This window comes from Lissotriton helveticus, chromosome 8, assembly GCF_964261635.1.
Source record: "Lissotriton helveticus chromosome 8, aLisHel1.1, whole genome shotgun sequence".
NCBI classification, from domain to species: Eukaryota; Metazoa; Chordata; class Amphibia; order Caudata; family Salamandridae; genus Lissotriton; species Lissotriton helveticus.
In genome coordinates, this window is record NC_136069.1 from 1,238,583,004 (window position 1) to 1,238,610,263 (window position 27,260).

At 44.9% G+C, this 27,260-nt stretch overlaps 1 protein-coding gene across 1 annotated transcript in view; it reads right to left on the minus strand.

The window, feature by feature from the left end:
- LOC144771939 (uncharacterized) overlaps window positions 1–27,260 on the minus strand; it is an 83,263-nt gene that overhangs the window by 28,368 nt on the left and 27,635 nt on the right. The window contains exons 4-7 of the mRNA XM_078656169.1: window positions 17,538–17,605; window positions 14,085–14,187; window positions 12,236–12,354; window positions 2,354–2,499 (exon numbers count right to left, since the gene is read on the minus strand). Coding sequence (XP_078512295.1) covers window positions 2,354–2,499; window positions 12,236–12,354; window positions 14,085–14,187; window positions 17,538–17,605 — 436 coding nt within the window. The remainder of the gene's footprint in view (window positions 1–2,353; window positions 2,500–12,235; window positions 12,355–14,084; window positions 14,188–17,537; window positions 17,606–27,260) is intronic.

Here is a 27,260-nt window from a genome sequence, read left to right on the forward strand (position 1 = left end):
AGGCAGGGCACATTTGGTGCCCTCCGTGCCTATTCCAGATCGAACCAGTTCAGGGAGCCGTTGGCTTCCAGTCTGGTGCGGAACTGGACAAAGGACAGGGGTGTATCCTCCCCCTGGTCCAGGGGTCACAATACAAGTTTGAGGCCAGTATCCCTCGTCGGAGTTGCAGGAACTGAACCCCTGTGCACAGCGTCGACTTGCAGTTGCAAAGGCTTGTTGGCTTCCTTCCACCAAGATCTCTGGGGTCCAAGTAGCCCCAACCTCAAGCATCTCGAGTGACTAGAATCTTTGACCACACTTCATTGCTTGCACCGTGGGCCTGCTTCTTTGTTAGCTGCTCAAGGTCCTCTTGCGACTCCATTGCCTACGGCCTGTGGGTCCTGTTGAGGCTCACATTTTAATTATTTTGGGCTCCCCTGATTGCTCAGGGCCTGCCCTGACCCCCCCTGCTTGTGGAGAGTCTCCTGGACCTTGCTGGTCCAGACATTGCAATTGTGAACAAAATTCCTAGGCAGTTCAATTGGTAAACATTACATCAACATTTTTTCATTAGGAAAAGACAACTGATAGTAAAGAACTCAGTGTGACAGTGATATGATACTAGAAATATTAAAACAAAGACTAATGCAATTGCATTAGTCTTTGTTTTAATATTTCTAGTGTCATATCTTGGTATCTTTTCACTGTCGATATTATACTGTTCTCTATACCATCATTCTCAATCATGTATGTATAATACTAACTGTGTAACAGACTTAATATCCAAATCTATTATCAACATGTATTTTTCGCTTTTTTATCAAATATATGAATAAAATGAAATTTTGTACATTTGAACAAACTCTCTCTTCACACAGAGTTCTTTACTATCAGTTGTCTTTTCCTAATGAAAAAATGTTGATGTAATGTTTACCAATTGAACTGCCTAGGAATTTTGTTCACAATTGTTGTTATACCCTGTCCTAGGAGCTCTAGATTACTTACAGGGGGTCCTTGTTACCTACATAATGGTCCAGACATTGCACCTTCTTCTATTCTTCTACTCCTTCATTTTTTGCAGTTGCCAAGGCTTGTTGGCGCTCCTGCAGGACACCGACCCCTCAACTCTCGACATCCGACGTGGGACAGCTTGTGTACAGCTCCTGGTCTTGCACAGCATTGTCTGGTCCACACAGCTGCAGTTTCAAGGTCACTGTCAGCTCTCCTGCAAAACCAGACATCGGTGGGCATTCGTCTTCCGTGATTCCTGGTCACTCCTGAGAGGCATAGACTCTGTCCCCTTTGCTTGCAGGTTCTTTACATCTTGAATCCACCTTTGGGTTCCACCGGACACTTTCACCTTCTCCAGCAGCGGCATCTTTCTGAAGTCTCCTGTTGAGTTTGACAACGGTTTCTGAAGCCACTTCACACCTATGCACCCGGCTTCCCTGGTGCAGGTATCCTGATTCCTAAGGTATCCACGGATGGGGTGGCTCTCCAATCTCTTGTCTTCCACAGGGTTTCTTCAGGGTCCACTGTGAAGGGTTCTCTTTTTTTAAAATTGAAACCGCGACTTACACATTGATTTATACGGAGAACGCGATTGTGTTCCTACACTGCTCACAACCTCCGTGGGGCTCCTAGATACTCACCCTGGGTGGTTCCTTGGGTCCCTGGCACTTCTACGTCCTCTGACTATTGTTCTGACTCGATTTGTGGTTCGCATACCACTATTTTAGTATATTGGTTGGTCTCCCCTTGGGGATCACTGTGTATTCTGTGCTACTTGCCTGTTTCTATTGAAAAGTATTGTGCGCATTGTGTACATCTCCGGGTAGGAAATATCTGTATGTGTTAGTGAGTGTCTTATATAATAAATAGATATTTTTATAAATACACTGTGTGTTTTTTTACACTTAATCTATACGTATAAGATTGTGTTCTGGTAAAAGAAGTTGCTTTACACTCCTTCGGGTCTAAGCCTGAAGGCTGCTCTCCACAGCTACCACTTAGAGAGTTGTTTAAGGTTGTCTAAGCCCACTAAAATCACCATAAGGGTTGCCTGGATCAGTGCAAAGTGTCCACTCTCATGAGTATACATCATATACTGAGCCAGCCTCTCACACATATATCTATTAAACATCCAGACTAACCTTATTGCAGAACCACCAGTCTAGTAATTTTGGTGTAACAACAGAGGCTGTGTCACCTCTTCTTTGCTTATCTATTCACAATGGGGTCATAAAATAGAGGTCTTACAGTATTTTCACCCTTTTTCCATACAAAGCGAGCAATAAAGAGTATGCTTAGAGGTTCACTCAGGCTTTTATATAGGGAAATAAGTTATTCAAAAAGAGAAAATTAGCCATCTTACCAGTCAAGACAATATCCAGATAAAAGAGGTTCCTGATTAGATCCTTCATCTGCCACCAGTGCTGTTTTTATAGACTTAAAATTTATCTCAATATCTCTCTTTAGTATGTCCAGAGGTAAACATCCATTGAAATAATTGAGGAATTTCTGAAAGGGAAGCAAAAAAAGAATAAGGTTGAAACTTGATTCTCTCCAAATATGTACAGTTCTACTATATCATTCACAAAACAGCAAAAAAGTGAATGTGGTTACAGAATCTGTATTTATTTAGATGCTATTGTATTTGACAGTTGAATATATTTGCTTTTTTCTTGCCCTTCTGTTCTATTAAAAATAAAATGAATAAATGTCATCTCTCACAGACCGAGTGCGTTATGTATGGACTTCCTAAACAGTAATACTAAGGATTATAAATGGTAAATGCATTGTAACCTTGTTGAACCATATTCTACCAACAAAGGACAAAACACTGTCATAGATCACAGGCACTAACTGCTACATTTAACATCATGGAAGTTCAACAAACAACTTGTCAATGCTTTACCCAGTAGGCCAGTGTTTCCATAAATGTGAGACATGACCCACTGCTGGGTCAAGTCGATTTCTGGTGTGACAAGATTGTATTTACCCTGTCACATTTGTTGAGCCATAAAGAGAGAGATGAAAAGTCAGGCTAAGTCTTTTCACAATTTGTTGTTTATTCTTTAAACATGGGATTGGTGTTTACTTTCCTTACTATGACTGCAAAGTGAGAGTAGTTTATAAAGTGAACTGTGTGACAATCTTATTGGGGTACATGCAACGTGAAAGGAAAGCCTGAATGATGTCATTTATTGTAACAGGCGACAAAACTGAAATACCTGTAAATTAACTAAACACATATTTCAGAATATATCAGCAGTTAGGAAAGCAAAAATGAAGCACATTTCTTTGTAATTCTGAAGTGTGATGGAAACAAAGATTTTAATAGGATCAAGACCCTTTATTTGATTATGCGCAAATGATAAATATTCACTGAAACCTGAGTTCCACACATTAGCATTTGTCTGCTCTATACATTTATCAGTAAAACAGTGCACATTTAGTGACCATTTCAGCAGAAAATGTCCTGACTGTGAATTACAGAATGCTACCACACAATGTTTTAATAATAATTTTGCGACAGATTGTTCCAAAATGCACCATCAAAAACGTACTATACTCTTATTACTCTCCTACTGAAAACATGTTATACTTTATGTGAAGTTAGGATTTTTCACAATCTCTATGACTTCTGTGATGTAGCATTGATGTCAGCACCTCCACTCTGAAAATTGTTCCACACCGCTGGTGCAAAGGTGCTGAACTATGTCCTGTTTTAAAACAAACCCTTGCAAGGAGAAGTGTGGCTCACTGTTAGAAGCGGCAGACCCTGAAGCAGAGGTCGGCCCGGGACCATGGTTCAATTCCCGACGCGGCAGGGTCTTGGGTCAATGTCCGCGGACTCGATAATTCTCGCTTAGGTGCCTAAGCTAACCATGGGTCCCACTCTGCAACTCTGGGCAATAGCTTGCTTAATCTCCACAACGGCCCCAGCAACGCCAGGGATGCCTGGCTTCACCTTGGGGTGCCCTCTCACAGGGAAAGCCAGGACGGGTTCCCCAGCGGTATACAGCGCCAGGACGCCACGTAACGAGGTAACAGTGCGCTTTACAAGTATACATACATTACATTACAAGTATTCCCAAACAAGACTCCAAATGAACCTTCCAGTAATTTTTGCTGCTGTGTTTTTCACCTCTCAAAGCCATTACAACAAAGAATATGCTCTCTATACGCAATCATACACGATCATCCCATGTGTGTATTACTTTCACACATGAATAGAGAAATATGGATGTGGCCTAACGGCCACAGCTGCCACCTTTCTGCCTGTGGAACCAGGTTTGAGTCCTGGCGCTGGCTCTGGGAAAATCACAGATTCTTCCATGCTTAAAATAAAATTAATCTGATACAATACCTTCAATTGAGGCATTGGGCACTCCATCCCACAGTATACTCCCGAGACCATCCGACTGTACACTCCTTTTGAAAAGTTGGTCATGCGAGCTAATCTCCAACACATGCACCACGATAGAACACCAGTGGGATAAGGATGTCACAGAAGAGAAAATACCTAAGCCTCTGGACACTCTGTAGTGTGACATTCCCAAAACATATCTTGGCCTCTCCCTTCAGGAAACAGCATATAAAATCATGTACCAATGGTATTATATACCATCACGACTGTCCAGGGGTGGCTGACACGGCTCGCGGGTGGCGGGACAGACACCGACGGGTCCCGCGTCTCTGCTCCTGCATTACTGTGTCCAACTCCATGTCGGAATAGGGAGAAGGCAGCCAGGCTTCCACACCTAAGCCAATCACAACGCTGCAATGCAGCATTGTGATTGGTCTGAGCGCTGTGACACGGTGCTCAGCCAGGGACTGGATGGGTGGGCATGTACTCCATGTAGGCTGTAATGCCGCCTGCATGGAGAACAGGAAAGTGCGCATGACTGTTCTGGCCGACCAAACAGTCATTGGGCCCTTTGGAGGGTTGTACCCTTCTACCCTGCTCTGCAGCCCTGCCCTGTCCCCTCACGCAAAGCTGTGCAGCAGGAGGAAAAAATAAAATGATAATAACATTACGTTATTATCATTTTATTTCTTCCTTTCTTTTCCTGCTTAAAGGCAGTGGGGCGAAGCTCCTCCGCCTTAGTGGAGGAGCCGCCACTGCGACTGTCCACCATCTACGCTAGGTCCTCAGACCTCTGTTGGAGGTGCCGCAATGCCTGTGGGGATTTTCATCACATTGGTGGGCATGATCCTCAGTCACTAACTTCTGGAAGGAGGTGCTTAGCCATATTAAAGGCACAGCTTCCTTCGAGATGGTGATTTCTGGACTATGTCCTACAACCCTGAAGGCGAAGACTAAAGCGGAATGGACCCTCATAAGCTATTTGTTACACACAGCCAGGTAGACGATCTCATTGCTCTGGAAACAATCTACCCCGCAGAATATGGCCCAGAGGTTTGCCTGCCTATGGCATATTTTAGCTATGTAGCAACTTTCCCATAACTTAACTAGAACCAACACTAAATTCCAGGCTGTGTGATGTGTTCTCCGTCAATATCTTAATTGTATAGAGTTCACTTTCTTTAATCCTCGTTGCCTTAGGGCGCTGCAGTTGTTCCCTTCACAACCATCGGGTGCTGGTGCCACCCCGACGTCATGACATTGGGCTACGCATGCCCCACAACACGTAACAGACCTTTCCAGCTATGGTATGTCACCTAAACAGAACTATGCCTTGCTTGAAGAAAACATTATTTTTCTATTGACTATTTGTTGTTTGCCTTTCTCTGTTTTCTTTTCTTCTTGTTATTTTGCTCTTTGTTAATACTTGCCCTTCAGGCACCTGACATAAGTCTGCACCGTTTGATATGGTTTGTGTCTTTCTCCCCGTCTTTAGTAATGTATACTCTGCACGGAGCTCCTAGGTTGAAATGGAAAGAATGATGTAATGCTAAACCTTTTGCTAAATCTTGTTTCTGGATTTCTTTCGTTGTAATACAGCCTGTATGACCTATTTCATCTTCTCAAGAAAAAGATTTAAAAAAAGAGGGTGAAATTCAAATAGCGAAAAGCATGGAACATACAGCAGTGTGGCTCAAACAAAGTGACAATCCAATAAGAAGAACTAAAGAAATCGAGGACATGAAAAGTGTCACAAAGACAAGCGAAGAAGAATGTGACAAAACAGAAAGGAGTCAAGTTTTTGATTTTTTTTTTTTTTTTTTTGCAGAGTTTTATATAGCGCGAACTAGACCCGAACCGAATCGGGTATCAGAGCGCTTTACATAGCTCCAGTTATGTTACATGAGGACGGACACACATTCATTTTCTATCTCAGTAGCTAACTTTTCTACTGATGTTATTGTGATATTTAGGAAACACCTAAACGAATATCTGTTTCAGAACCTCTAATCTGGTTAACAGTTGTTAAGGTTATAATGACAGTAAGAAGTTGACTTAGACTGGTGTGTTGCTGTATAGAAAGCATCAATGTATTACATTTTTTAGAAAATCATGTAATGAATCAATCAATTCAGCAGCCGGTTATGTTATTATTATTATTATTATTATTTATTTTTGTAGAGCGCGTAGTCACCCGGAGGTATCCCAGCGCTAACAGATCCTAACTCCTAAGTTCAGTGGGACAAGGGAGGGAAAGAGGGGAAGAGATTCACTGGGGAAAAAGGTGGGTTTTGAGCTGTTTCCTGAAGCGGAGGTATTGAGGTTCAAGTCGCAGGGCCAGGGGAAGTGAGTTCCAGAGTCGTGCGGTATGGACTGAGAAACGTCTTCCTCCTGACCGGGCTTTCTTGAATCTGGGGGTAACAATGAGGTTTTCTGTGTTAGAACGGAGGGGTCTTAAGGGTTTGTAGGGTATGATAAATTTCTTGAGAACAGGGGGGCCTTGATTTTGTCGTAGTTTGTGTGCTAGACACAGGGCCTTAAATTTGACCCGCTCTCTTATAGGGAGCCAGTGGAGGAGTTTTATGGCCGGTTTGGCCGAGGCTCTGGCAGGGGTGTTAGTGAGAATTTGGGCCGCGGTGTTCTGAATTCTCTGAAGTTTATTCAGAGTCACCTCGGGGCGCCCAAGTATATCACGTTGCTATAATCCAGCCTCGAGATTATTAGGCCTTGGATTAGCAACTTTTGGGAGTTGGTGGGCAGGAGGGGGAGGACTTTCCTCAATGACTTCAGAAGTCCGAAACATGTCCCAGCCACTTTCTTTGCCTGCACGGTGAACGAGAGGTCGGAGTCAAGCCACACTCCCAGACTCTTTACTTCCTCTTTAGGTTCGGGGAGAGGGCCCAGATGGGCTGGCCAGATGTTCGGGGAAAGTGTGAGTCCTTTCGGGCCGAGAAGTAGAACCTCCGTTTTTGACCCATTTAGTTTTAGGGCAGAGGTGTTCATCCAGTGATGGACCTGCACAAGGCAGTTAAACAGATCTGCTGGTTGTTATCTGGGGTGAGATAGTGATACAACTAATTGTGTGTCGTCGGCATAACTGACGACGCTCACTCCGAATGGGATAATGACCTCCTCCAATGTGGACATATAGATATTAAATAATGTGGGGCTCAGGGAGGAGCCCTGAGGCACACCACATTGGAAGGGGATTTCGGAGGAGCAGGCGTTGTTCTCCCAGATCTGGTAGGTCCGTTGAGTCAGGAAGGATGTAAGCCAGGCTAAAGCAGAGCCCTCTACACCGGCTCCCTTGAGTCTTTTAATGAGAAGTCGGTGGTTAACGGTATCGAAGGCCGCACTTAGGTCGAGGAGGATCACTGCCACTGATCCTCCTCCGTCCAATAGCGCTCTGGCCTCCTCAACCGCTGCCAGGAGGGCGATGTCCGTGCCCTGCCCTGGGCGAAAGCCCGTCTGGGAGCTTTTTAGTATATTATTGGCTTCCAGAAACTGGGAAAGTTTTTTATTCACCAGTTTTTCAGCAATCTTGCTGATTCCTGGGAGCAGGGAGATGGGCCTATAGTTAGCCAGGTTTTCGGGGTCGAGGGAGGGTTTTTTTAACAGGGCTTTCACGACCGCCGCCTTCCAGCTCGGGGGTACAACTCCCTGTTGGAGTGAGGTGTTGATCAGATGAGTCACAGGTGGGATAACCGTGGAAGCTACCTCCTTAAGAATTCGGAGCGGGCGGGATCCCTAGGAGAACCGCTTTTTATGGATGTTAAATTTGTAAAAGTTTTGGTGATGTGCACATGACCAAGTAGCTGCTCCTAGGTGGGATAATGCATTCTGCAAAAAATACAAATTCTGTGAAATGTCTGCATTAAGAAATAGTGCAACATTTCAACACGATCAATCATTACCGTGAATTCACCTTACAGTGGGAAGACTGTTGCATTATAATGACTGTATTGAGTCACATTGATGTACTCATTTATAGAAAGATCTAAATCCTGGAGTAATACCACACTTTTGGAGAAGATGTATTGCTGCCGGGATCCAAATCCAAACAGAGAAAAATGTGAGAATATTTCATTTAAAAAACTTAGAATGTGCTGTTAGGCATATTTTACTATATGTTTGGGGATAGGTTACCACCAAACTTTTTAATTGGTGGTGATTGTTAATGGTATTTACATGATGTGATGAACAGTTATTGCATTTCTCAAAATCTGTGGGAATCATACAACTGTTCGATAATGTAATTAATGCATAGCTCTGACATTTCTGCACCACTCTCAGTGAGTGGCAGAGTGTAAGATCAGAGCTCTGCAAGTGAGGAACAAGCATTGAAAATGCAATAGGTCTCGCAATAGAAGAGTTTTACATTTTTCGTTTTGCAAATGGATGAGTGGCGTTGCGTGGATGAGTGGCGTTGCGTGGATGAGTGGGGTTGCGTGGATGAGTGGCGTTGCGTGTGTGAGTGGCGTTGCGTGTGTGAGTGGCGTTGCATGTGTGAGTGGCGTTGCGTGTGTGAGTGGCGTTGCGTGTGTGAGTGGCGTTGCGTGGCTGAGTGGTGTTGCGTGGCTGAGTGGCGTTGCGTGGCTGAGTGGCGTTGCGTGGGTGAGTGGCGTTGCGTGGGTGAGTGGCGTTGCGTGGGTGAGTGGCGTTGCGTGGGTGAGTGGCGTTGCGTGGGTGAGTGGCGTTGCGTGGGTGAGTGGCGTTGCGTGTGTGTGGCATTGCGTGGTTGAGTGGCGTTGCGTTGTTGAGTGGCGTTGCGTGGTTGAGTGGCGTTGCGTTGTTGAGTGGCGTTGCGTGGTTGAGTGCCGTTGCGTTGTTGAGTGGCGTTGCGTGGTTGAGTGGTGTTGCGTGGTTGAGTGGCGTTGCGTTGTTGAGTGGCGTTGCATGTGTGAGTGGCGTTGTGTGTGTGAGTGGCGTTGCGTGGTTGAGTGGCGTTGCGTTGTTGAGTGGCGTTGCGTTGTTGAGTGGCGTTGCGTTGTTGAGTGGCGTTGCGTGGTTGAGTGCCGTTGCGTTGTTGAGTGGCGTTGCATGTGTGAGTGGCGTTGCATGTGTGAGTGGCGTTGCATGTGTGAGTGGCGTTGCATGTGTGAGTGGCGTTGCATGTGTGTGTGGCGTTGCATGTGTGTGTGGCGTTGCATGTGTGAGTGGCGTTGCATGTGTGTGTGGCGTTGCATGTGTGTGTGGCGTTGCATGTGTGAGTGGCGTTGCGTGTGTGAGTGGCGTTGCGTGTGTGAGTGGCGTTGCGTGTGTGAGTGGCGTTGCGTGTGTGAGTGGCGTTGCGTGGCTGAGTGGCGTTGCGTGGGTGAGTGGCGTTGCGTGGGTGAGTGGCGTTGCGTGGTTGAGTGAATGGTTAGCTGTTGCTTATGCGACGTATAGCACTTAATACTAAAGTAGGCAGACCTTAGCCTTTGTGAGAATAATAGCAAAATAAAAATAAAAACCAGATCAAGTCAAGGACGCAAACGGCACCATGCTATTGTTTATTTACTCAGATGATTTGCATAAAAATGTAACTTGTGAGCACGTTTCTCTAACTCTCCAATAATCCCATTACAACACTTTGCACAAATGAGATTGGGACTCATCCTTCCGAAGTCGAGAAAAATGTGCAACGCTGTGTTGTAGTTAACTGAGATGTGAGATGTGAAGCCGCAAACCAGGGCAGATCTAACTTTACAAAACGAGTTGTTTGTAGTACCCTGAAGCACTTCACATCAGCTAGTTGCAAAACAACACGTTAACCCGATATTAAATTGGCCAATTGCAGAATATTGCACAATACCAGCACGAGGTGTGTCCCAGGGGTTGAATTCATGGAGAAGGTTAAAAGGAACTGCAGTGAAACACTTCCCTACGAAGCCACTGTACTTGGGGTGGATTTAAACTAGAGGATAGCTGAAAGGGTTCGGGGGCTGCTGCAGAGAACAGCCTGCTGCCGGAAGCTTCTGAGGTTTAGCTGCAAAAGAGCAGAGGCCGCTGAATTAAGCAGTCCCGAGTAAGGTAGTAATATCTAAATGTGGCCAAAATAATGGTTAGGTTTTCATAGGTCTCTAATTGCCCATCACACGTGGGAGTAGTACGCCCGGTTGTAGTGTTCACTCTTATTTTTTTTAAGCAGGAAAGAAGGTTCAGTGAGTTGGACATTCGTCGCTGAAACGTGCGGTGATGTGAAGCTACCTGGCCTCTCTTAAACTGGGTAACAATCACACATGGCATTTACAGGTATTTGGAAATGGCACGTGTGGCGTGCAGCACTAGATAAACAAGGCAGTCAGAGAGGAGGGTGACGGGGGGGGACAAAATGAGAGGGGAAGGAGAGAAGGACACGGAGACATTGGCGTAATAAATACAGAGCATTATAAAAACAAGGCAGGGAGAGAGGAGGGTGAGTGGAGGGAAAAATGAGAGGGGGAGGAGAGGAGGACACGCAGACATTGGCGTATAGAGAAAGAGACGTACAACATGGCTGCCTAAAGTGCCTTTATGTCAGTATCCGGATTTAAATGGGTGACAAAGGCTCCCGGCATTTCTGAAAACACGCAAAATGTTTCAAATAAGGTGTACGAGTCATTGCGCAGTGGTGACATGGCTCAACAAGGACCTCACTATTTAAGGCAAATGACTTGGATCCAGGCTCCTTTCTTCCGCAAATGCAAACATAGAACGCCATACATGATGACTTCAGTCGGGACGTTTTGAGCCAGCACTTACAATGTTAAAAAAAAAGGTGAAAATCGGCCGGGAAATGCTCTCGGCATTGTGTGGGCGTGGGCGCATTCCTTTGAAGTGTGAAGCAGGGGGCGGGAGAGTGGTTCCCTTTGAAGTGAAGCTCTAAACAACATGCAAATGTAACCCCTTGTTCATCACCCTGCGTGTGATTAAACGTTTGTCCTAAAAGAGGTGCGTGCACCCAGGAAGAGTACAGAAAATACAGTGTGAGGTTTAAAATGGAACAGGAAAAAAGAAACAAACTAGGGAAGGAAAGAAACGGAATGTGAAAGGAAAGAGAAAAAGAATAAAGGAAAGAGCAGAGGGAAAATCCAAGACGGAGGGAAGGCAGAGAAGGGGAGGGGGGAGGAGAAATGCGACACGGTGGGCAGGGGAGGGGGCGGAGCGGGGAGAGCGGCCTTTGAAGCGCACTTTACACGGCCGGCCGGCAGTGAAACTGAAAGCACGGCCGGCCGGCCGTGAAAGCCTTTGATGACGCAGCAGGGGGAACAGACGGCGAGAGGGTGTGAAAGCAGCTGGGGCAGGCAGGCGTCTGGGGGCATGTGCACGCGCTTTTAAGCGCATGCGCATTAAGCTTGTATTTCACGGGCACTGCAAGGAATCGCCACGATTCCTTGCAAGTTGGTTAAAGACTGTTTAAGCCCCAATAGTCTCGCAAGCTCGATGCGCATGCGCATCGACAGGCGAGACCTAAAAACACAATATTCTTTATATACACAGAAACAGGGGCTTTTGGTAAGCCATTTTCTTCTGATGGTATGCTCAAATGTCCTTCACATTTTCTTTCCACCCACTACAACATGGGCAGTGGGTCAGCGCACATTAGTGAATGGCTGGCTTGCACTATGAGTGACTGAATTTCTCCTGCTCACATGTGCACAGCTGCCTGAAAAGGAGTGCACTTCAGTGCCAGAGCTAGTGCACCTAGGCTGCTGGGCCACATATTAATGATATGTTTTAGATATTTGGTAGGTTGGTTTGCATACTACATATGTTTGCACAAAATCAATGCATTTAAAAAAAATTATTTGCACAAAATAAATGCATTTTTAAAAACTATCACAATCTTGCCAAGGCCAGACTTATTGGTTTTGCTGATGCTGATATTACATTGCTTTAGAAATGCCGGAACCAAGCACTTACATACAAGACTGACAACTGATGAGCAATGTATTTATGGCTTCCCAGGTTCTTCAAATCATCCTCCATCTGTTGGCTCAAAACCAATAACTGGTTCAATTTTCCAATATGTACAAAATAGTCTAAAAATAGAAAGATGAATAGACTTCAGTTTTAATGTAGGGTTACGGTTAAACAATTGTGTTTTAATTCACCGAAATTATAAACGTGCATGTTACTTTAATAATGTTAAGAAAGTAATAATAGACTCAATTCTCTGTAAATATCTTTGCCTCTTTTGAGGTTTGAAGTCGACATCTGGATGTTTCTCCTCATTACAGACTCGGCCTACATGTTACAAGTCTGTAACCCAGTTCAACTGCACTAACGGGGCCTGGCCCCTCATCCACAAACCCTACTGACCACTCAAGTACCCAAGGCTGGCCTGAACCACATACTTAACATGTGACATATTTTTCAATATAAGAGGGGGGCTTTTCCATCTATCACACCGCTTTTACAGAACAAAAGTTCCTAAGAGAACAAGGCTTTCTGAAAGGTCAGACAAGCTCGTAGCCAGCCATGCCTTCACCATTGGACTGTTCATCTCCCTAACACCTGAGTCTCCAGAAAGTGCTATGATGCAGCTGAAAGGAATATCTAATGTTTTACAAAAATCACATAGCGTATTTCAATAAAGATCCTGTTTGGCTTAAAACGAAGAAACTGACGGTTGACATAACATCCGGTTCAATCTGTCCTCTAAATTTTCAACCTACTAACAGTTTTCTAGTCAAGCATCATTTATGTTGCACCTGTCTATTTCTCTGGCTAATGTGGTCTGCCTTCAACAGGATTATAGCAGAGATGTTCAAGTCCACCCATCCTCTCGCCTTTTATAGCTCCTGAAAAACCTAGTTAGCGTGCAGAAATCCAATGAGTTTACGCCCACTTTTAACTACGTTTGCTCTTATCCTTTCCACTTGCCAGATCCTAGGTGATAATAGGTCACCTTTCAGTAGCTGATTAATCTGTTCAAGTGTTAAACTGGTACTAACGAGGAGAAACATTTGCTCTGGTAGTGTTAATGGGTGTTAATGGGCATCACAATGACAAAATAGCTAAAAAATACTGACACACAATGTGCCGCATTATGGTGCATCATTTCCCCTTTTCCTGTTGCATAATTTGGTCAACCCTGTTGCATAATTTGGATCACCTTTGCTAGGTCAATCAGTAGTTGTGAATACTGCACACACAGCAAGGTTGTGACTTATAACGCATGTTTTAGCGATACAAGTGAACCTAGCTTGTCACTAGTAGATGTCCGAATTTTGAAAAGTACTGTCAAAGTGAGAGGTCATATAAAGATGGCCCAGGCCAAATTTAAATGGTTGGCCGAGTTTCCAAACATGGACCCTCAGTAATTAAGGATTGGGATGAGGAACCATGAGGAAGTGGGAATGCACAATTTTATCCACTCTATTGTGATCCATTTCATTACCCGACCAATTACAATCACGCTGTGCGCCAAGTCAATCTTATTGAGCTTTTTATTTAGGCTCTTTCACAGATTCCCCACAACATAAATTGAACTTCACTTTTTTTTTGCTGCACTCTGGAACATCTTAAATTCCATAAACATAATAACCTGCTTTGTAATTAACTATTACTCTTATTAGTTTGACTGTTCCTTTTGCTTAGCCATCGGTAAGAGGCCTGCTGGAATCAGTAGGCAAAAATAATCCATAATTGGTCAAAATAAATGTAGATTTTAAATTTGCTAAAAATTATTTATGCTTTTCAGATTTGCAATAGCTATGCCAAAAAACAATAAATGACCGCTGGCGATGTCTCTGAAATTCCAACCTACCATCCATTGGTGGTTTTTCCAGCATTTCGACAGGCCGTTGGTGTATTAGGAATATTTCAACCCTTGGAAATAACATAGATAAACCCTCAGTATCTAAATAGTCCTGCAAAAAACAATCAGATTACTTTAATGTCAAACAAATACCCACAAATGATGTTTAAACATAAAAACATGATTCCAGTAAACACAGAATGAGAGAATCCCTTGTAATTTACACTGCTCAAGATTCTTTATACAAAATCGAGACTAAACGTTTATGAATAAACCACTACGAAGAAAAAAAGTCATGCCACTATAACAAAAATAAACTTAACGTTGAAAAGATGATTACTAGTAGAGGTCAGGTTAGAGTTACGGTACATACCAGAGTCAGTTTTGGTTAGTTTTGAGATTACTGTATAGGTATTGTTAAGAATTAAGGTTTTATATAAGTTTGTTTAGGGTTCGAGCAAGTAGTGGGATGAAGTTCAATTTCTTCATAAAGGGATTTATTAAGGTAGTTTTGTTATTGTAGTTCATTGAATGTTGATTGAACTTTTTGCTGTAGAGGATTCTTATCACTGGGTTCTGTATAATAGTATTTCTACATACACTTTTCCTTTGTTCCACCATGTATGCCAATTTCAAAATGTTGATGATCACTAAACAACTTTAGTGATCTACTGGTAATATATACAAGACTCCTATTGACTTGACACTTGTTGAATAACTTTTGATGATATAATCTGTTTCTTTGCCTATCACATTATGTATGTCTACAGAAGGCACTAATGGTGCATCATGGATCTTTGAGAGATCTGAGATGAGCACAAACAATGCCCCCGCTCAATATTATAGTGGAAAGGGCTTATTGGAAACTATGAAGAAAACCAATGCAGAGAGCCCCACCAAGAGCTATGATTGCCTACCCACTTTACTCAGTTTCAGGGACAACATTCTACCTGTAGCCAGAGAAACCAATCACTTAAAAAAAGATTGTGCCAAATGTATAAACATTCTTACATTACACAGATCAGGTGGAGAAATTTACAAACTCTTTTAAGGAAGTTACAATGAAACTGCTACTAATGAGCCTCAGGTGCCACAACTATTTGCAATCAGATTTAAGTTAGTTAATGATCATTTAGCATGAGGGTCTTCAATGACTTAAGAAAGCGGGGACAGGTTAGAGAAGACAGGAAGCCTACACAGGCGGAAGACCATCTCAGAGATACCAGTCAAATTAGATTATTCATTTGAGTTTGAAGATAAACTTGAGAGATGATGTATCCCTGTGCCAGATCGGTTCCTATGTGTTGAATCAACCGCTACTTAGGCAGGCAATTATACCATAAGCATTACTACAGTATATTACAGTAGTATTTCAATCAATAAATCTTTGTATTTTTCTTTACAGCCTTCTGTGATTGTTAGCACCCAGCACTGATTCCTTAATTTTACTGATGACTCATTGAGCTGCGGTTCAGTGCTATGTGGGGTTAGTAAGGAAGTAGTGCAGAGTCTGTATCCTTGAACAGTCATGTTGGACAGGCTCATCTCTACAGAAACAACGGGTACCAGTTCAGGCTATAATACCGCACTGCTAAATGCACATAGGGATCTCTAGACACTACTAATCGAGTATGATACCATGTTGGTCAGACAGATAAATTAGATCAGACCCAGATACATCCTTTGCAGATCCTGTTCAGTAAACACATCCAATCACATGAGCACCAAACGAATGCTCCTTTCATGATCCACTCCTGTTCTACACTTTACTGAAGCACTGTACATTTTACTTTCTGTTTCATCCTGTGTCATCGTATACTGTAGCAAAATGCACCATGCAAAGCTGTGCTTTTCTCAGGTGGCAAGACTGGCTTGGCTCAGTTCCTTGCTGGAAAATGATGACCCACTCATGTACAATTTTCATAACCTTACGCCAGAAGTTGTTTTGCATTTGTGATACCAGACATTGAGCACAAGCCAGTGGTTTGGAATTCCTGTAGCTTCGCTTTGTTGAACCAAGGAGGCCCTTCAAGCTTTCTGGAAGTACAACCTCTAAGTGGAGGTGCTCAAGAAGCACAACTTTTGCAGTCATTTAGAAGATGTTTATTTATTCAGATTTGTCTAGTGGCTACAAATGCATGTACTATGTAGAGGTTAGTCAACAGGAGGTTGCTACCCTAATATGTCCTGACGAAGACCTTTTAAAAAATCAATTCGGGGGTCAAAACTTTGTACTACTCACTATTTGGGTGGAACAGTAATCATACATATTGTGCGCCAGAACTGACATTTAGTTATGGCTATTCCAAAGACGAAGAATTTACAAACGGTTTAGTGTTCTTGTCATGAACATTTATTTCTTTTTGATCACTTATCACTTTTACTCTGTCGTGGCTGGGAGCACCTATCCATATCTGTCATGCATTATATTATTCTAAGAAGATTATCTCAAATATAATTTACATCATGTACTTTGCTATTGTCTTTTATTGGAAGTGTAGGATTTGTACTTGAGTGGCTCCCTTAATTTCATAATTGGTTTTATCAGTAAATCCATGGGAACCATTGGGCCTGATGTACAGCATTTCCATTCGCTAATAGTGGTGGCAAATTGCGCACCAACTTTTTGTGAATGAAAATAAACTCTGCGAACTTAACTATGTACTAATAGGTCGGTTCGGAAAATTCTGAATACTTGGGAAAGCAGACCACCATTTCTGGAGCCACAATTCCAATAAAATAAATTTGTTTTTAAAGTGCAGCCCGTTTTCCTTAAAGGAAACACAGCTGCATTTAAACATATTTTGTTTGTTTCAGGGTTGGCAGTGGTCCCAAAGGGACTCCTTTCGATTTGCCAATGGGTTACCCTCTCTCTAAGGCATCTGTAAATCTTCAATATTTAACGATTTTGCGATTTTGGTCTCAAAACATTGTTACATACCTTAATGAATCGCTTTTTGGAAGGGTTGCCCTAAACATGTCCCTTCCAAATAGAGATTTGTTATTGGTTTCTAAACCCACTTACCGATTCAGTAACCTGTTACCAAATTACATAAATGGGTTTAGTATATAACAAAAAGCCATTTTGCTGTCCCAAACCCTGTGATTTTGTGAATCGCAGGCTTTGGGACCACAAAATGGCTTTGTACATCAGGCTTATTGTTTATGTCAATAGTTTAACCAAATGGCAGCCAAGTCTAAGACTGAGACTAAGAATGCTTAAATGACCCATAATTGCCTAAAAGATGGATTAAAGGAGTCCTGACTATGGGCCTGATTACGATCTTTTCAGATAGGATACTCCATCACAAACGTGGCGGATCTCCTGTCTGCTAAATTTTAAGTTCCATAGGATATAATGGGATTGCAATTTGGCGGACGGGATATCCACAACGTTTGTGACGGAGTACCCCTGTCTGCCAAGTTCGCAGCAAAGACTAAAAATCAAGTTTTTAATTTTACCTCTAATTGTGGAATGGGTTCAGGTAAGTGATTCAAAAATTCATACATTCTTTCACGAAGTTCTGCACCTAAAACAAAGAACAAAAAATGAACATTATAGAAGTTATAAAGAGATCTAGAAATCGCTTTTGAATTTAAAAGCACCATTAAATACTTTTCCTATATTTGTTTTGCCAAATTAAGTTAACCCCATTCTTACTTTTTTCAGAAGGGTGCATCATTGATCAATGATGGAGTTTGAGGATCGGAAAGCCAGGGAATCAAATTGAGTGATTAAATGCCCATGTGAATCCTTTTTTTTAACCATTCTATTTTGGAATAAATGCCAGAATAGTGATCCAAATAGACAGGGATATTTCCCCTCAAGCGGCCCCCTCTTCTCAATTCATTCAACCCAGATTACAGGAGTTGCAAATAATTCCTGTGAGGCAAAGTGAGACATGTTTGTCAACAAATGTGACCAAAGCATTCATAGTACAATTTTCCATCTAAATTGTTCTGCTAGAGTAACTGGAAGCTTATGACACATACTTCTATATGCAGATTCCTCAACTTTTGAATTACCCCAGATGTCAGACTGAATCCAGAACTTTTCAAAGCAACTACACGCTGATGGGTGGTGCCAGTGGTTCTGCAGCAACCTCGCACTGCCCTAGGAAGTGACAACATGGAACTGTATGAAGGCGCAACCCCTGATGTAAACTTCTTTCTTTCAGTGGTCTTTGATGCCGATACGGAGCTCCACTCCTAACTTTTTGTCAGTGTTTACAGATCACAAAAACTTGTTTCCCAGAATGTGTGCTAAGAAAATGTTTCCCCCGAATACCACAGGCTTCCAACAGTGCTATGACTGCCGATAGCCGACCTTGGTCACAGACCCACACCATGTCTGCAGGAAGCAGACCTTAGTCACGGATCCACACCATGTCTTCCTGTGGTGTCCAGGGTCCAGGCATGATTCCAAGGCTTTCGATAAATGCATCATGGTCAACAGGAAGCAGGAGGAAAAGATGTAAGTCTCTGAACACAAGAAACAGCATGGGCTGCACTCCAAGCAGTGGACCCACTCCAGGTCTCATACCAGCCCCTGCGCCAGAATCGGGACCCACTCGAAGTCTCTGTACGTAGGTAAGTCCTTAGGTATGTTGAAGATGAAGTCGAGGGACCGCCTTCTCCACAAAAAATCAAAACGTCCAAGAGAGAATTGCCTTCGTATGTCACTCCCGCTCTGGGTAGAAGTTGTGCAGTTGGAATGAAAGGACCAGACTGAATTCCCACCCACTAACTCCAAACTCACCTGCAAGCTGTTCCCAGAGTGCCCCAAGTTCACCACGCTGTCGACCTTACAGCAAACAGAGGCCTTGAGAAAGGCAATGCAGAAGCTTTTTAGGATGATGCCTGGTCTCTGTGCAGTGCTTTCAGGCACTATAGCAGGCAGCTGGTGCTACCAGTGGGACTTCTACAGGTGGGGCTCATACTTGCACCTACTGCTCCTGTTGGACATCCATCTGGGTTTATGCCCCCACAGAATGCCCACCATACAGACCAAGGCACATGTACTAACAGAAATTGTGAAGCCTGGCCCTGCTATTTCAGAGCCCTTGCTGCCTATTAAAGAGGCTTTGACAGAAACATTGATAGCAACCTAGTCAGAACAATTTTTTGATTCCTCTGTAAGTCAACCGGTGGCTAGGCCATAGACCTGAGTTAGGGGACCCAGCAGCTGTGAACCAGCACCCGACTCCTGAGAGTTTGGTGGATCAGGCTTCCATCAGCAAGGCAAATCCCAATGCGTTCTGCACTGCACCTCTGGACAGAGAGTTGAAGCGCATTGACATATTCTCTAAGGGCCTGATGTAGGTAAATCTTTTTTACCGATTCTAAAATACCGAATTTTACCGATTCGGTATTTTAGAATCGGTAAATTAGATGTAGGTAATAATTCTGTATTTTTTACCAAATCTGTAAGATTCGGTAATTACTGAATCGGTAAATTTACCGAATCTGTAGTTTTTTGAAGCCCTACATCTCAATATCCAAATACCGGTCGGTAACGGCCGAAATTCTGTATTTTCGGCCGTTACCGACCGGTATTTGGATACCTACATCTGGCCCTAAGTCTTTTCCTCTGCCAGTTTGTCACTGAGGTCCCTGAAAATCGGATGCCTTACGGAACGTGTGTGGAATATGGACGGTGAGAGTTTACTGCCCGTCCCTGACAAATTCAGGTCACTCAGACAATCCAAGATGGGCAGGACACAACAGTATATGTTTTGACTGTTGATCTGGACACGATGGACAGTGTGGATCACGCTATGGGCACTGGAGTCATAATCAGTTTGTCATGCCTGGAGGCACGCCATGGAGTTTGCTGGGGAAATGTAGGCATCCCTTACAGATATTCGAGGTTTCCAGGTTTTTTGGTGAAACAGCTAACTCTGCATTGAAGTGCTTTAAGGATCACCATTCTATGACCAGCAATTTAAATTTGGTCTCTTTGGCACATCAATTACATCTGCAATACTGGAAATTCATGGATACTCTTAGGGCTTTGCATATCACCAGAGGCAGCCTTTGCAATTTATACAGTAGCCAGCACAACCCTTTTGTGCCTCAGGAGGGTGTGGTGGCAGCAGAGGCCCTAGGCATCACCATGGACAGTATTCCTCCTCCTCCACCCCTGCTATGGGCAAGATGCCTTGATTTCCTCTTCCATGGTCACGTGCAACCAGTAAGGGACATAATTAATTTTTTTCAGCTCAGCTGGAATATAATTTCAGACCAGTAGGTACTGCAGTTTGTTCAACATTAATCTGCCCTTCCCTTCATATCCACTGCCCCTCATGCTCTACCTGTTTATGTTAAGACTTTGGCAGATCATGCCTCCGTTCTGGCACATGAGACTCAGTCTCTGCTGTACAAAGATGCCAAAGATAGAGTCCCAGAGGCAGAGATAGGCAGGGGGTGTTACTGCCACTATTTCTGGTGACCTAAAACAACAGAGGGATCCGCCCAATTTTGGAGCTTCGACTGCTGGGCATCTTCTTCAGAAAGACAAATTCGGGATTTTGATGCTCTCCTAGGTTCTTTCTGCCCTGGACCCAGGGGACTGGATTATGTTCTTGGACTGGCAGGATGAGGAGTTTAATGTACTTGTTCCGCAGTGCCACAGAGGTTTCCTTCGGTTTCTGGTGGTCTAAAAACACTTCCAGGTCACTGTCCTATGCTTTGACCTCACCTCAGCCCATCAGGTACTTACGAAGTTGAGGGTGGTGGATGCAGGATACATGAACTCCCATACCTCGACAACTGGCTGCTGAAGGGGATTCACAGCAGTTAGGTGTGGACAACTGTTTGCCATCTGTCATCCCTGGGGCTTTCTGTCAATTGGTCGACGTCCCACCTGTAGCCTATGCAGTAGGTTCCTTTAGGAGCCATCCAGACCGGTGGAATGCAAAGCTTTTCCACACCTTCAGTGTGTCTGGGTGATTCTGGTTATTAACCCAATGTTTCAGGTTCACTCATGGGTTTTGGCGTGGTCTCTTCTGAGTCTTCTTTACCTCATGAATTCTGCTGATTTCTTTGGAATGGTGGCACATACAGACCCTCGAGTGGAGGCTTTGTCTGCAGTGGGCTCAACACAGCGGCTGTTTGTCGGACAACATCCACATTTTGGAAGAAGCAGCCTGAGACCTACAGTGTTGGCAGATGAACATTAAACTGAACTGCATCTCCCTACTCCACTAGGGCTCACAGTAGTGATGGATGCATCGCCACACCTATCTCTTATTTCTGTTCCGCCACACCATTGTGGTTAATGTTGCTACCGCCTCTTTCAGATTTTATACATTATTCGGGTCTCCCACTGATGGTATATTTTGCACTTATATTATCTATGACAATGAATACAAATAAAAACACTAATGGCAGAAACATAGCAAATCAGGAGCAGCACTTTACAATAGAGACAGTTTTACATTTAGACATGGTGCACTCCTTCCATCACCGCGATCGCGTGAGTTAATCTAATAAAGGTGCTTAGTCTTTCACCTTTTCTATATGTATTTAGAGAAGTCTGTTATTATGTTCCTTACATTAATTCAGACTCGAATAGACTTTATTATTCACCCTTGTTTGTGGTTCAAAGGTGGCTAGTAGAGCTTATGAAGGGCAAAGATGTCTGACCTGTGTTGGTGGGCTGTGGTTTCCTGATTTGAAATGGTACTAATGGGGTGAGAGGTGTGCAAGAGTTTATCATACAATGAAGTCGAATAACAGTAGCCATCACCCCAGCCATCCCGCCCTTCACTCCTTTACTTCAAGAAAGTGATATTTAAGACAAACCAATCCATTCTGCACACTTGCTAATTAACTATATGGAGTTTCATGTCCCGCTATCTTCTTTATACAGGCCTGATAAACTGGCATACCTTCACTTTTAGCCAATTTTTATAGACTCAGATGGTACAGGACCTTTATAAAGGCAATGGCTGTGACAAGAACATAGGTTAACAAACGTAAATATTTTTTTACTCCATTTAGGTCTCCCTCAAAGAGATATCTTTTCAAATACATTAAAGTTTGGTCATGCTTACTCTCATTTGGCCATACTGGAATATAACATAAATCCAACCTTTTCATTAAGATCTTCCTTGCTTTTAAAACTAGGAAGATATATTACACCCTCCTATTGAGTGCACAGCTTCTAACAACTAAATGGGGGAAAGATATGGGTTGTCATATAAGTTCCAACACACTTTGGAAATCTCTGGTCCTCGTGCAGTGGACATTAACCTGAAAAGCAAAAACATAATGCTGTACACTCCTCCAAGGCTTGTGGACGAGCTAATTAAGCTATGATGTGCTTGTATCAAACATACAGAGAGAGGGACCTGTTGCCTTCCACATGTAATGGCCTTAGTTGTAAGGAGAGATGTTTTTCCTCCACAATGATTTTCTGCCGTGATCCCTCAAGTCAGTGAAAAATACGAAACAGCCTATGTATGTCTAAAGGTATGTCAACAGCTCACCCTATCATCAGTGGGTGGGCTGGAAACCAGTGTTCTGCTTAGAGCTTTATTTGACACAGATAAAGAAGGCAAATTCTGAAATTAGTTCTCATAATTTATTACTTCGTGGATTCGCAAAGATCAGTTTTCCTCATGATCTTCAATTACTTGAATTCATATTGATTAAAAAATCTTAACCAGTTTTTTTTTAACGGTACCTCGTCTGTTATTATTAATATGTCTTCATTGTTCTTATATTGACTAAAAAAGGCATAGGAACTCATTAACGATGAAGAATAGCACGTTTATATGTTAATGTAAAGCGTTGGTTATATCTCTAATTTAGGGAACCGTTTCTGATCTTTACAGATTCATATGTTTATTCTGTAATGTGTAACTGAACCTGTTTTCCATCGGTTTAATGTGAGTATTGTTCGAGTTTCTAAAACAGACGCCATAATGCACTTCTTGCAAAAAGACAATTACATAATTTCTGGCCTGTAATCGTTTATTACAGGCCAGCAGTGAAGTCAGTGGAGGTGAACTTCTGCTGCTAGATCGGCCCAGAGCTCTGTGTTTATGATGTTGAGAACCCTCTGCACTTGAAAGGCTGAAAACAGCCATACAGCAGGGGCTCCTCAGCAGTGGCAAAAATGTAAAAATAAAAATGATAAAAAACAGGTTTATTATCATTTTATTTTTCTCTCCTGAGCGAGTCTTAGGGGCGGGCCATTGCGGGGAGGAGGGGACGTCACGGAGGGAGAGTGGTGGGCAGTGGTGGTATGGCCATCCATCTCAGGCCGGCCAAATCGTCATGCACAGTGAAGCTCTCTCCAATTCAGCTGCGTTGCTGGGTTTGAAACAGCAATCACAGGCCCCCATTCTCCCTGGGAGCAAAAATCCTCAGCGCTCAGGTCAATCCTGATACTACTCATTGAGTGAGAGCAGCGTCAGGATTGGCTGCAGGAGATTCTGGGAGTCTGTGCTCATGAGGACGAGAAGAGCTTCTATGCGGCAGGGCTGTCAGGTTATTTTGTTATTTTGATAATTGTTTTTTTTTGCACTCTTATTCCCTCCACCTCTGTCCCCCTCTCCCCCGCCATTCAGCGCAGGGACCAGCCCCTACTTCAGCCATACTGCTCATGTGACCATGTGAAAGGCTGCAGGAGGTACCAGATAAATTCACTGTCCCTCTGCTAAGGATACCTGCAACAGGTGGAGTATTGGCACAGATCCAACCCAGGCATAGGGGAACCTTAATCAGTAGATTGGACAGGCAAGTCAGACCCATGCCACTCCATGCGGAGAAAGCAAGCACAAAAGGCCCTCTGGCACCATAAGAAAAGCCTTATTTATCATCTCTACTACTGGGACTTTTCTTTATAAAACAACATGGCCCAGTTCCCCTAGCAAATAGAATGTGTGCCACAGTAAGGTCATTTGCCCAGCAGTTATTTTTTTTTGTTTGTTAAATCTGTATATTGTTATTTGTAAATTCAACAATACAATAGGCACATCTTTACAATCAATATAGCTCTTCAAATATTCACGGGTGGTATTACATCAACAGTGCGATTCATCGAGGGCGCTATGACAGTACATGTAATTAGTTCGTGGACAGGATACAAGCGCCCAGGTGTGCCTTCCGATTGGTAAACTGGAGTTAACACGCTTCACCCCTCTACAAGGGAGGGGACAAGCTTTGCATAGTCATCCCAACCCCAAATGATAAGCATGTGCAGTAGAACAGGAACAACTAACTGCGACACTGTCACCCAATTACATTACCGCTTGCCCCAATTCTCGGCCGTCATTTGCCCAGCAGTTACATTAGGTTTAGGTTAGCTAGGTTTTCAGTTCTTTTACTTTTGCTATTGTCCTAGTATACTTCAACTTACTGTTGGACTTGGGCCTTCTGGCAGGGTCACCCCTGAACTTTTTGCCTTGAAAGTATAGTGATTTCTGGCCTTTGCGCACTTTAGCACTGTGGCGCAGTGTAAAGTGCGTGCTCTCCCTGAGTGCGTGTGTGAGATTGGCCTGCCCTCCCATAGGAATGCATGGGGAATGTCTGTGTCCCTGGTAGTTCCTGGTGCGTGAGGTGTGCATGGTCAAGTTTGGTATGTGTGAACTCGGGGGAGTGAATGCTGCGAGATGGTGTATGCAGCATGTATGTGTCTAGTAGGGAAGCGCCATTTCTAGACATGGCTGTACGTGTGCTGTGAGGGTGCTGGCGTGTGATTGGCTGGAGCTGGCTGGCATGCCAGGCTCCAGGAAGTCTGGATGGGTCTGCCCGGTGGTGAGTGGGAGATTAGCATGAGTGATGTGTGGGAGGAGTGTACCTGTGTCCTGGATGGGCTGGGTTTTCCCCACACAATGCTGGCTCCGCCCCCCTGTGGTGTGACTGATGACCCAAGCCCTGCCAGTGAATAGAATGGGTGATTGGGCCATCAAGAGTGCTCCAGAACCAGCTGCGACTGGTTCTGCCCCCACCCTGCACCTAAAGACAAAGGGAAAAGGTGTATAAAAGAGGGGCTGTGACCCCATGAAAATGTTCTTGTTCCCAACTAGAATCTTGCCAGGGGCGTGCTGCTGCTTGGGCTCAGGGATGGCTTGCCTCCCTGAGCCCTGCCCAGCCCCTGGACTTCTGATGACACCTCCTGAAGGACTTTGTGGCTTTTTGTGCCTTCATAGCGCTGGGAGCGCTGTATTTCCTTCCTAGCGCTTGGGAGCGCTGTATCCTGCATATAGCGCTGGAAGCGCTATATTTCTGCCCACAGCGCTTGGGAGCGCTGTTCATTCAAGCCGGTGCCCACCCGGCATTTGCCCGTTCTGTAAGGGGTCCCTGACCCCCAGCGAGTGCCTACCTCGCTCGAGTGCTCATTTAATCTCTCGAGGGTGCCACCCCTCGTAACAGCCCCCGAGATTCACCGCCGCGGCCCGAGCACCGCAAAACAGGAAGTCAGGCACTACGGTGCCTGACGCGGGGCGGGACTTCCGGTTTGCCGGAGGAAGTCCCGCCTGCCGCCGCGCCCCGATTGGCTGCTCGCTACCACCGGGGGAAAAAGGAAAAGAAACCAACAGCCGGCCGGGAGATGTTGTCCCGCGGCCCGGGGCTCAGGTGAGTTATGGAGAGCCCCGGGGCCGCCAACAGGGAGAGTGCCCGTGCCGCGAGAGTGCCCGCACCCGGACAGGAGTCCCTCCACCGGAGGGAAACCCGCGATTCCCGGTGAGTGAAGGGGGGGGGCTGCCGTCCTTGTCCTGCCCCGAGCCGGTGACTAGAAGCTGGCTTGGGGGGGAGCTCCGGGTGTGTGAGGGCAACAGGGCGCATTCAGCCTTCAGGGCGGCCCCGGATGGCAGTGGGCCGCCCCAACGTCTTTGTAAGCCAGAATGGCCCCCATTGCCTCAGGGAACCCGGAGGGGACTCCAACGTCGGAGTGAGTCATTGATTAGAGCCCACGAGAGGCTCTTGGGCAATTTGGGTATTGAGAGCCCCATGGCCCCGAGGCCCCAGTATTTTCAAAAGCCTAGAGGGCTCCCAAAAATGCACCTGTGTGTGCAGAGCCTAGAGGGCTCCAACGATGGCAAGTGATGTTCCAGAGCCAGAGGGCTCCAACCTATTGCGCAGTTTGGATGCAGTTTGGTTCCTGAGGGGCCAGTGAGGGCCCCTGGCGCAGATTTGTCTTCCAGCTGCCCAGCAGGTAGTGGGCAGCTGCACCGTTTAGGTATTTTGCTTTTAGGAGGGACATGTACTCTGGATTTAGGAGTGAGGCGCACTCCTTCATCCCTGGCCTTTCCCCAGCTGCGCAGCATTTAGTGCCAGCTGCAGCGTTTAGGCCCCCTGTTCTGTCCCTCAGCTGCCCAGCACTTTGTGGGCAGCTGCTACGTTTAGGTCTTGGCGCAGTGGCGCAACCTGGACTTTGTGAGTTCTACGCTGAAGGTTTAGATGCTGTTATAATCTATGTCCTATTGCTTTTGGGTGTTAGGAAATGTACAATGTGTAGTATGTTTTGCGCACCCTGTGTTCTGCACCTCTGAATGTGTTGTTGATACATTATGTGCCCTGTTCCTTACACCGCTGAACGTGTGTTGATGCGTCATGTGTTCCTTACACCGCTGAATGTAGGTTCTGCATCATGTGTTTTGTCCCCAGGTCTATGCCCCTATGTGTATTGTGATACTGAGGTGGTGGTTCTTGCTAGTGCAGGTGGTGCTAGTAAGGTCCTGGTTCCCTGCGTGACCTGTTCCTAGGGTGGTTAGGATTGCGTAGGGGGGACTTACCAGTTACCAGTGGGTACTGGTTTTGTGCTTTATGTCCTATTTTGTGTTACAGTGATCTTCTGTTATAAGTGATCCCAAGGGCTTGATACTAAGCTTGCCCCCTGACCAGAGTCCCGGGACCAGTGGACTCTATGGTGCCTTCCCTGCCAAATTGATGGGACTTGTCTGATCTCCCTGGGCCCCTGGGGCCTCGCTGAAGTGTGCCTCGCTCGTTCCCCTCGGCAGCTCGTGCCGGCAGCCCGTCCAAGCCTCGAGCAGCGCCGCTCTCCCCTGAGCCGCGCCGCTTCGCTGGGTCGCCCGCATCCTGCCTCCCCCCTCCTCTTCTGAGCCGCACACATTGGTCGCCCCAGAGAAACGCTTGTACCGTGCCGGCAGCCCGTCCAAGCCTCGAGCAGCGCCGCTCTCCCCTGAGCCGCGCCGCTTCGCTGGGTCGCCC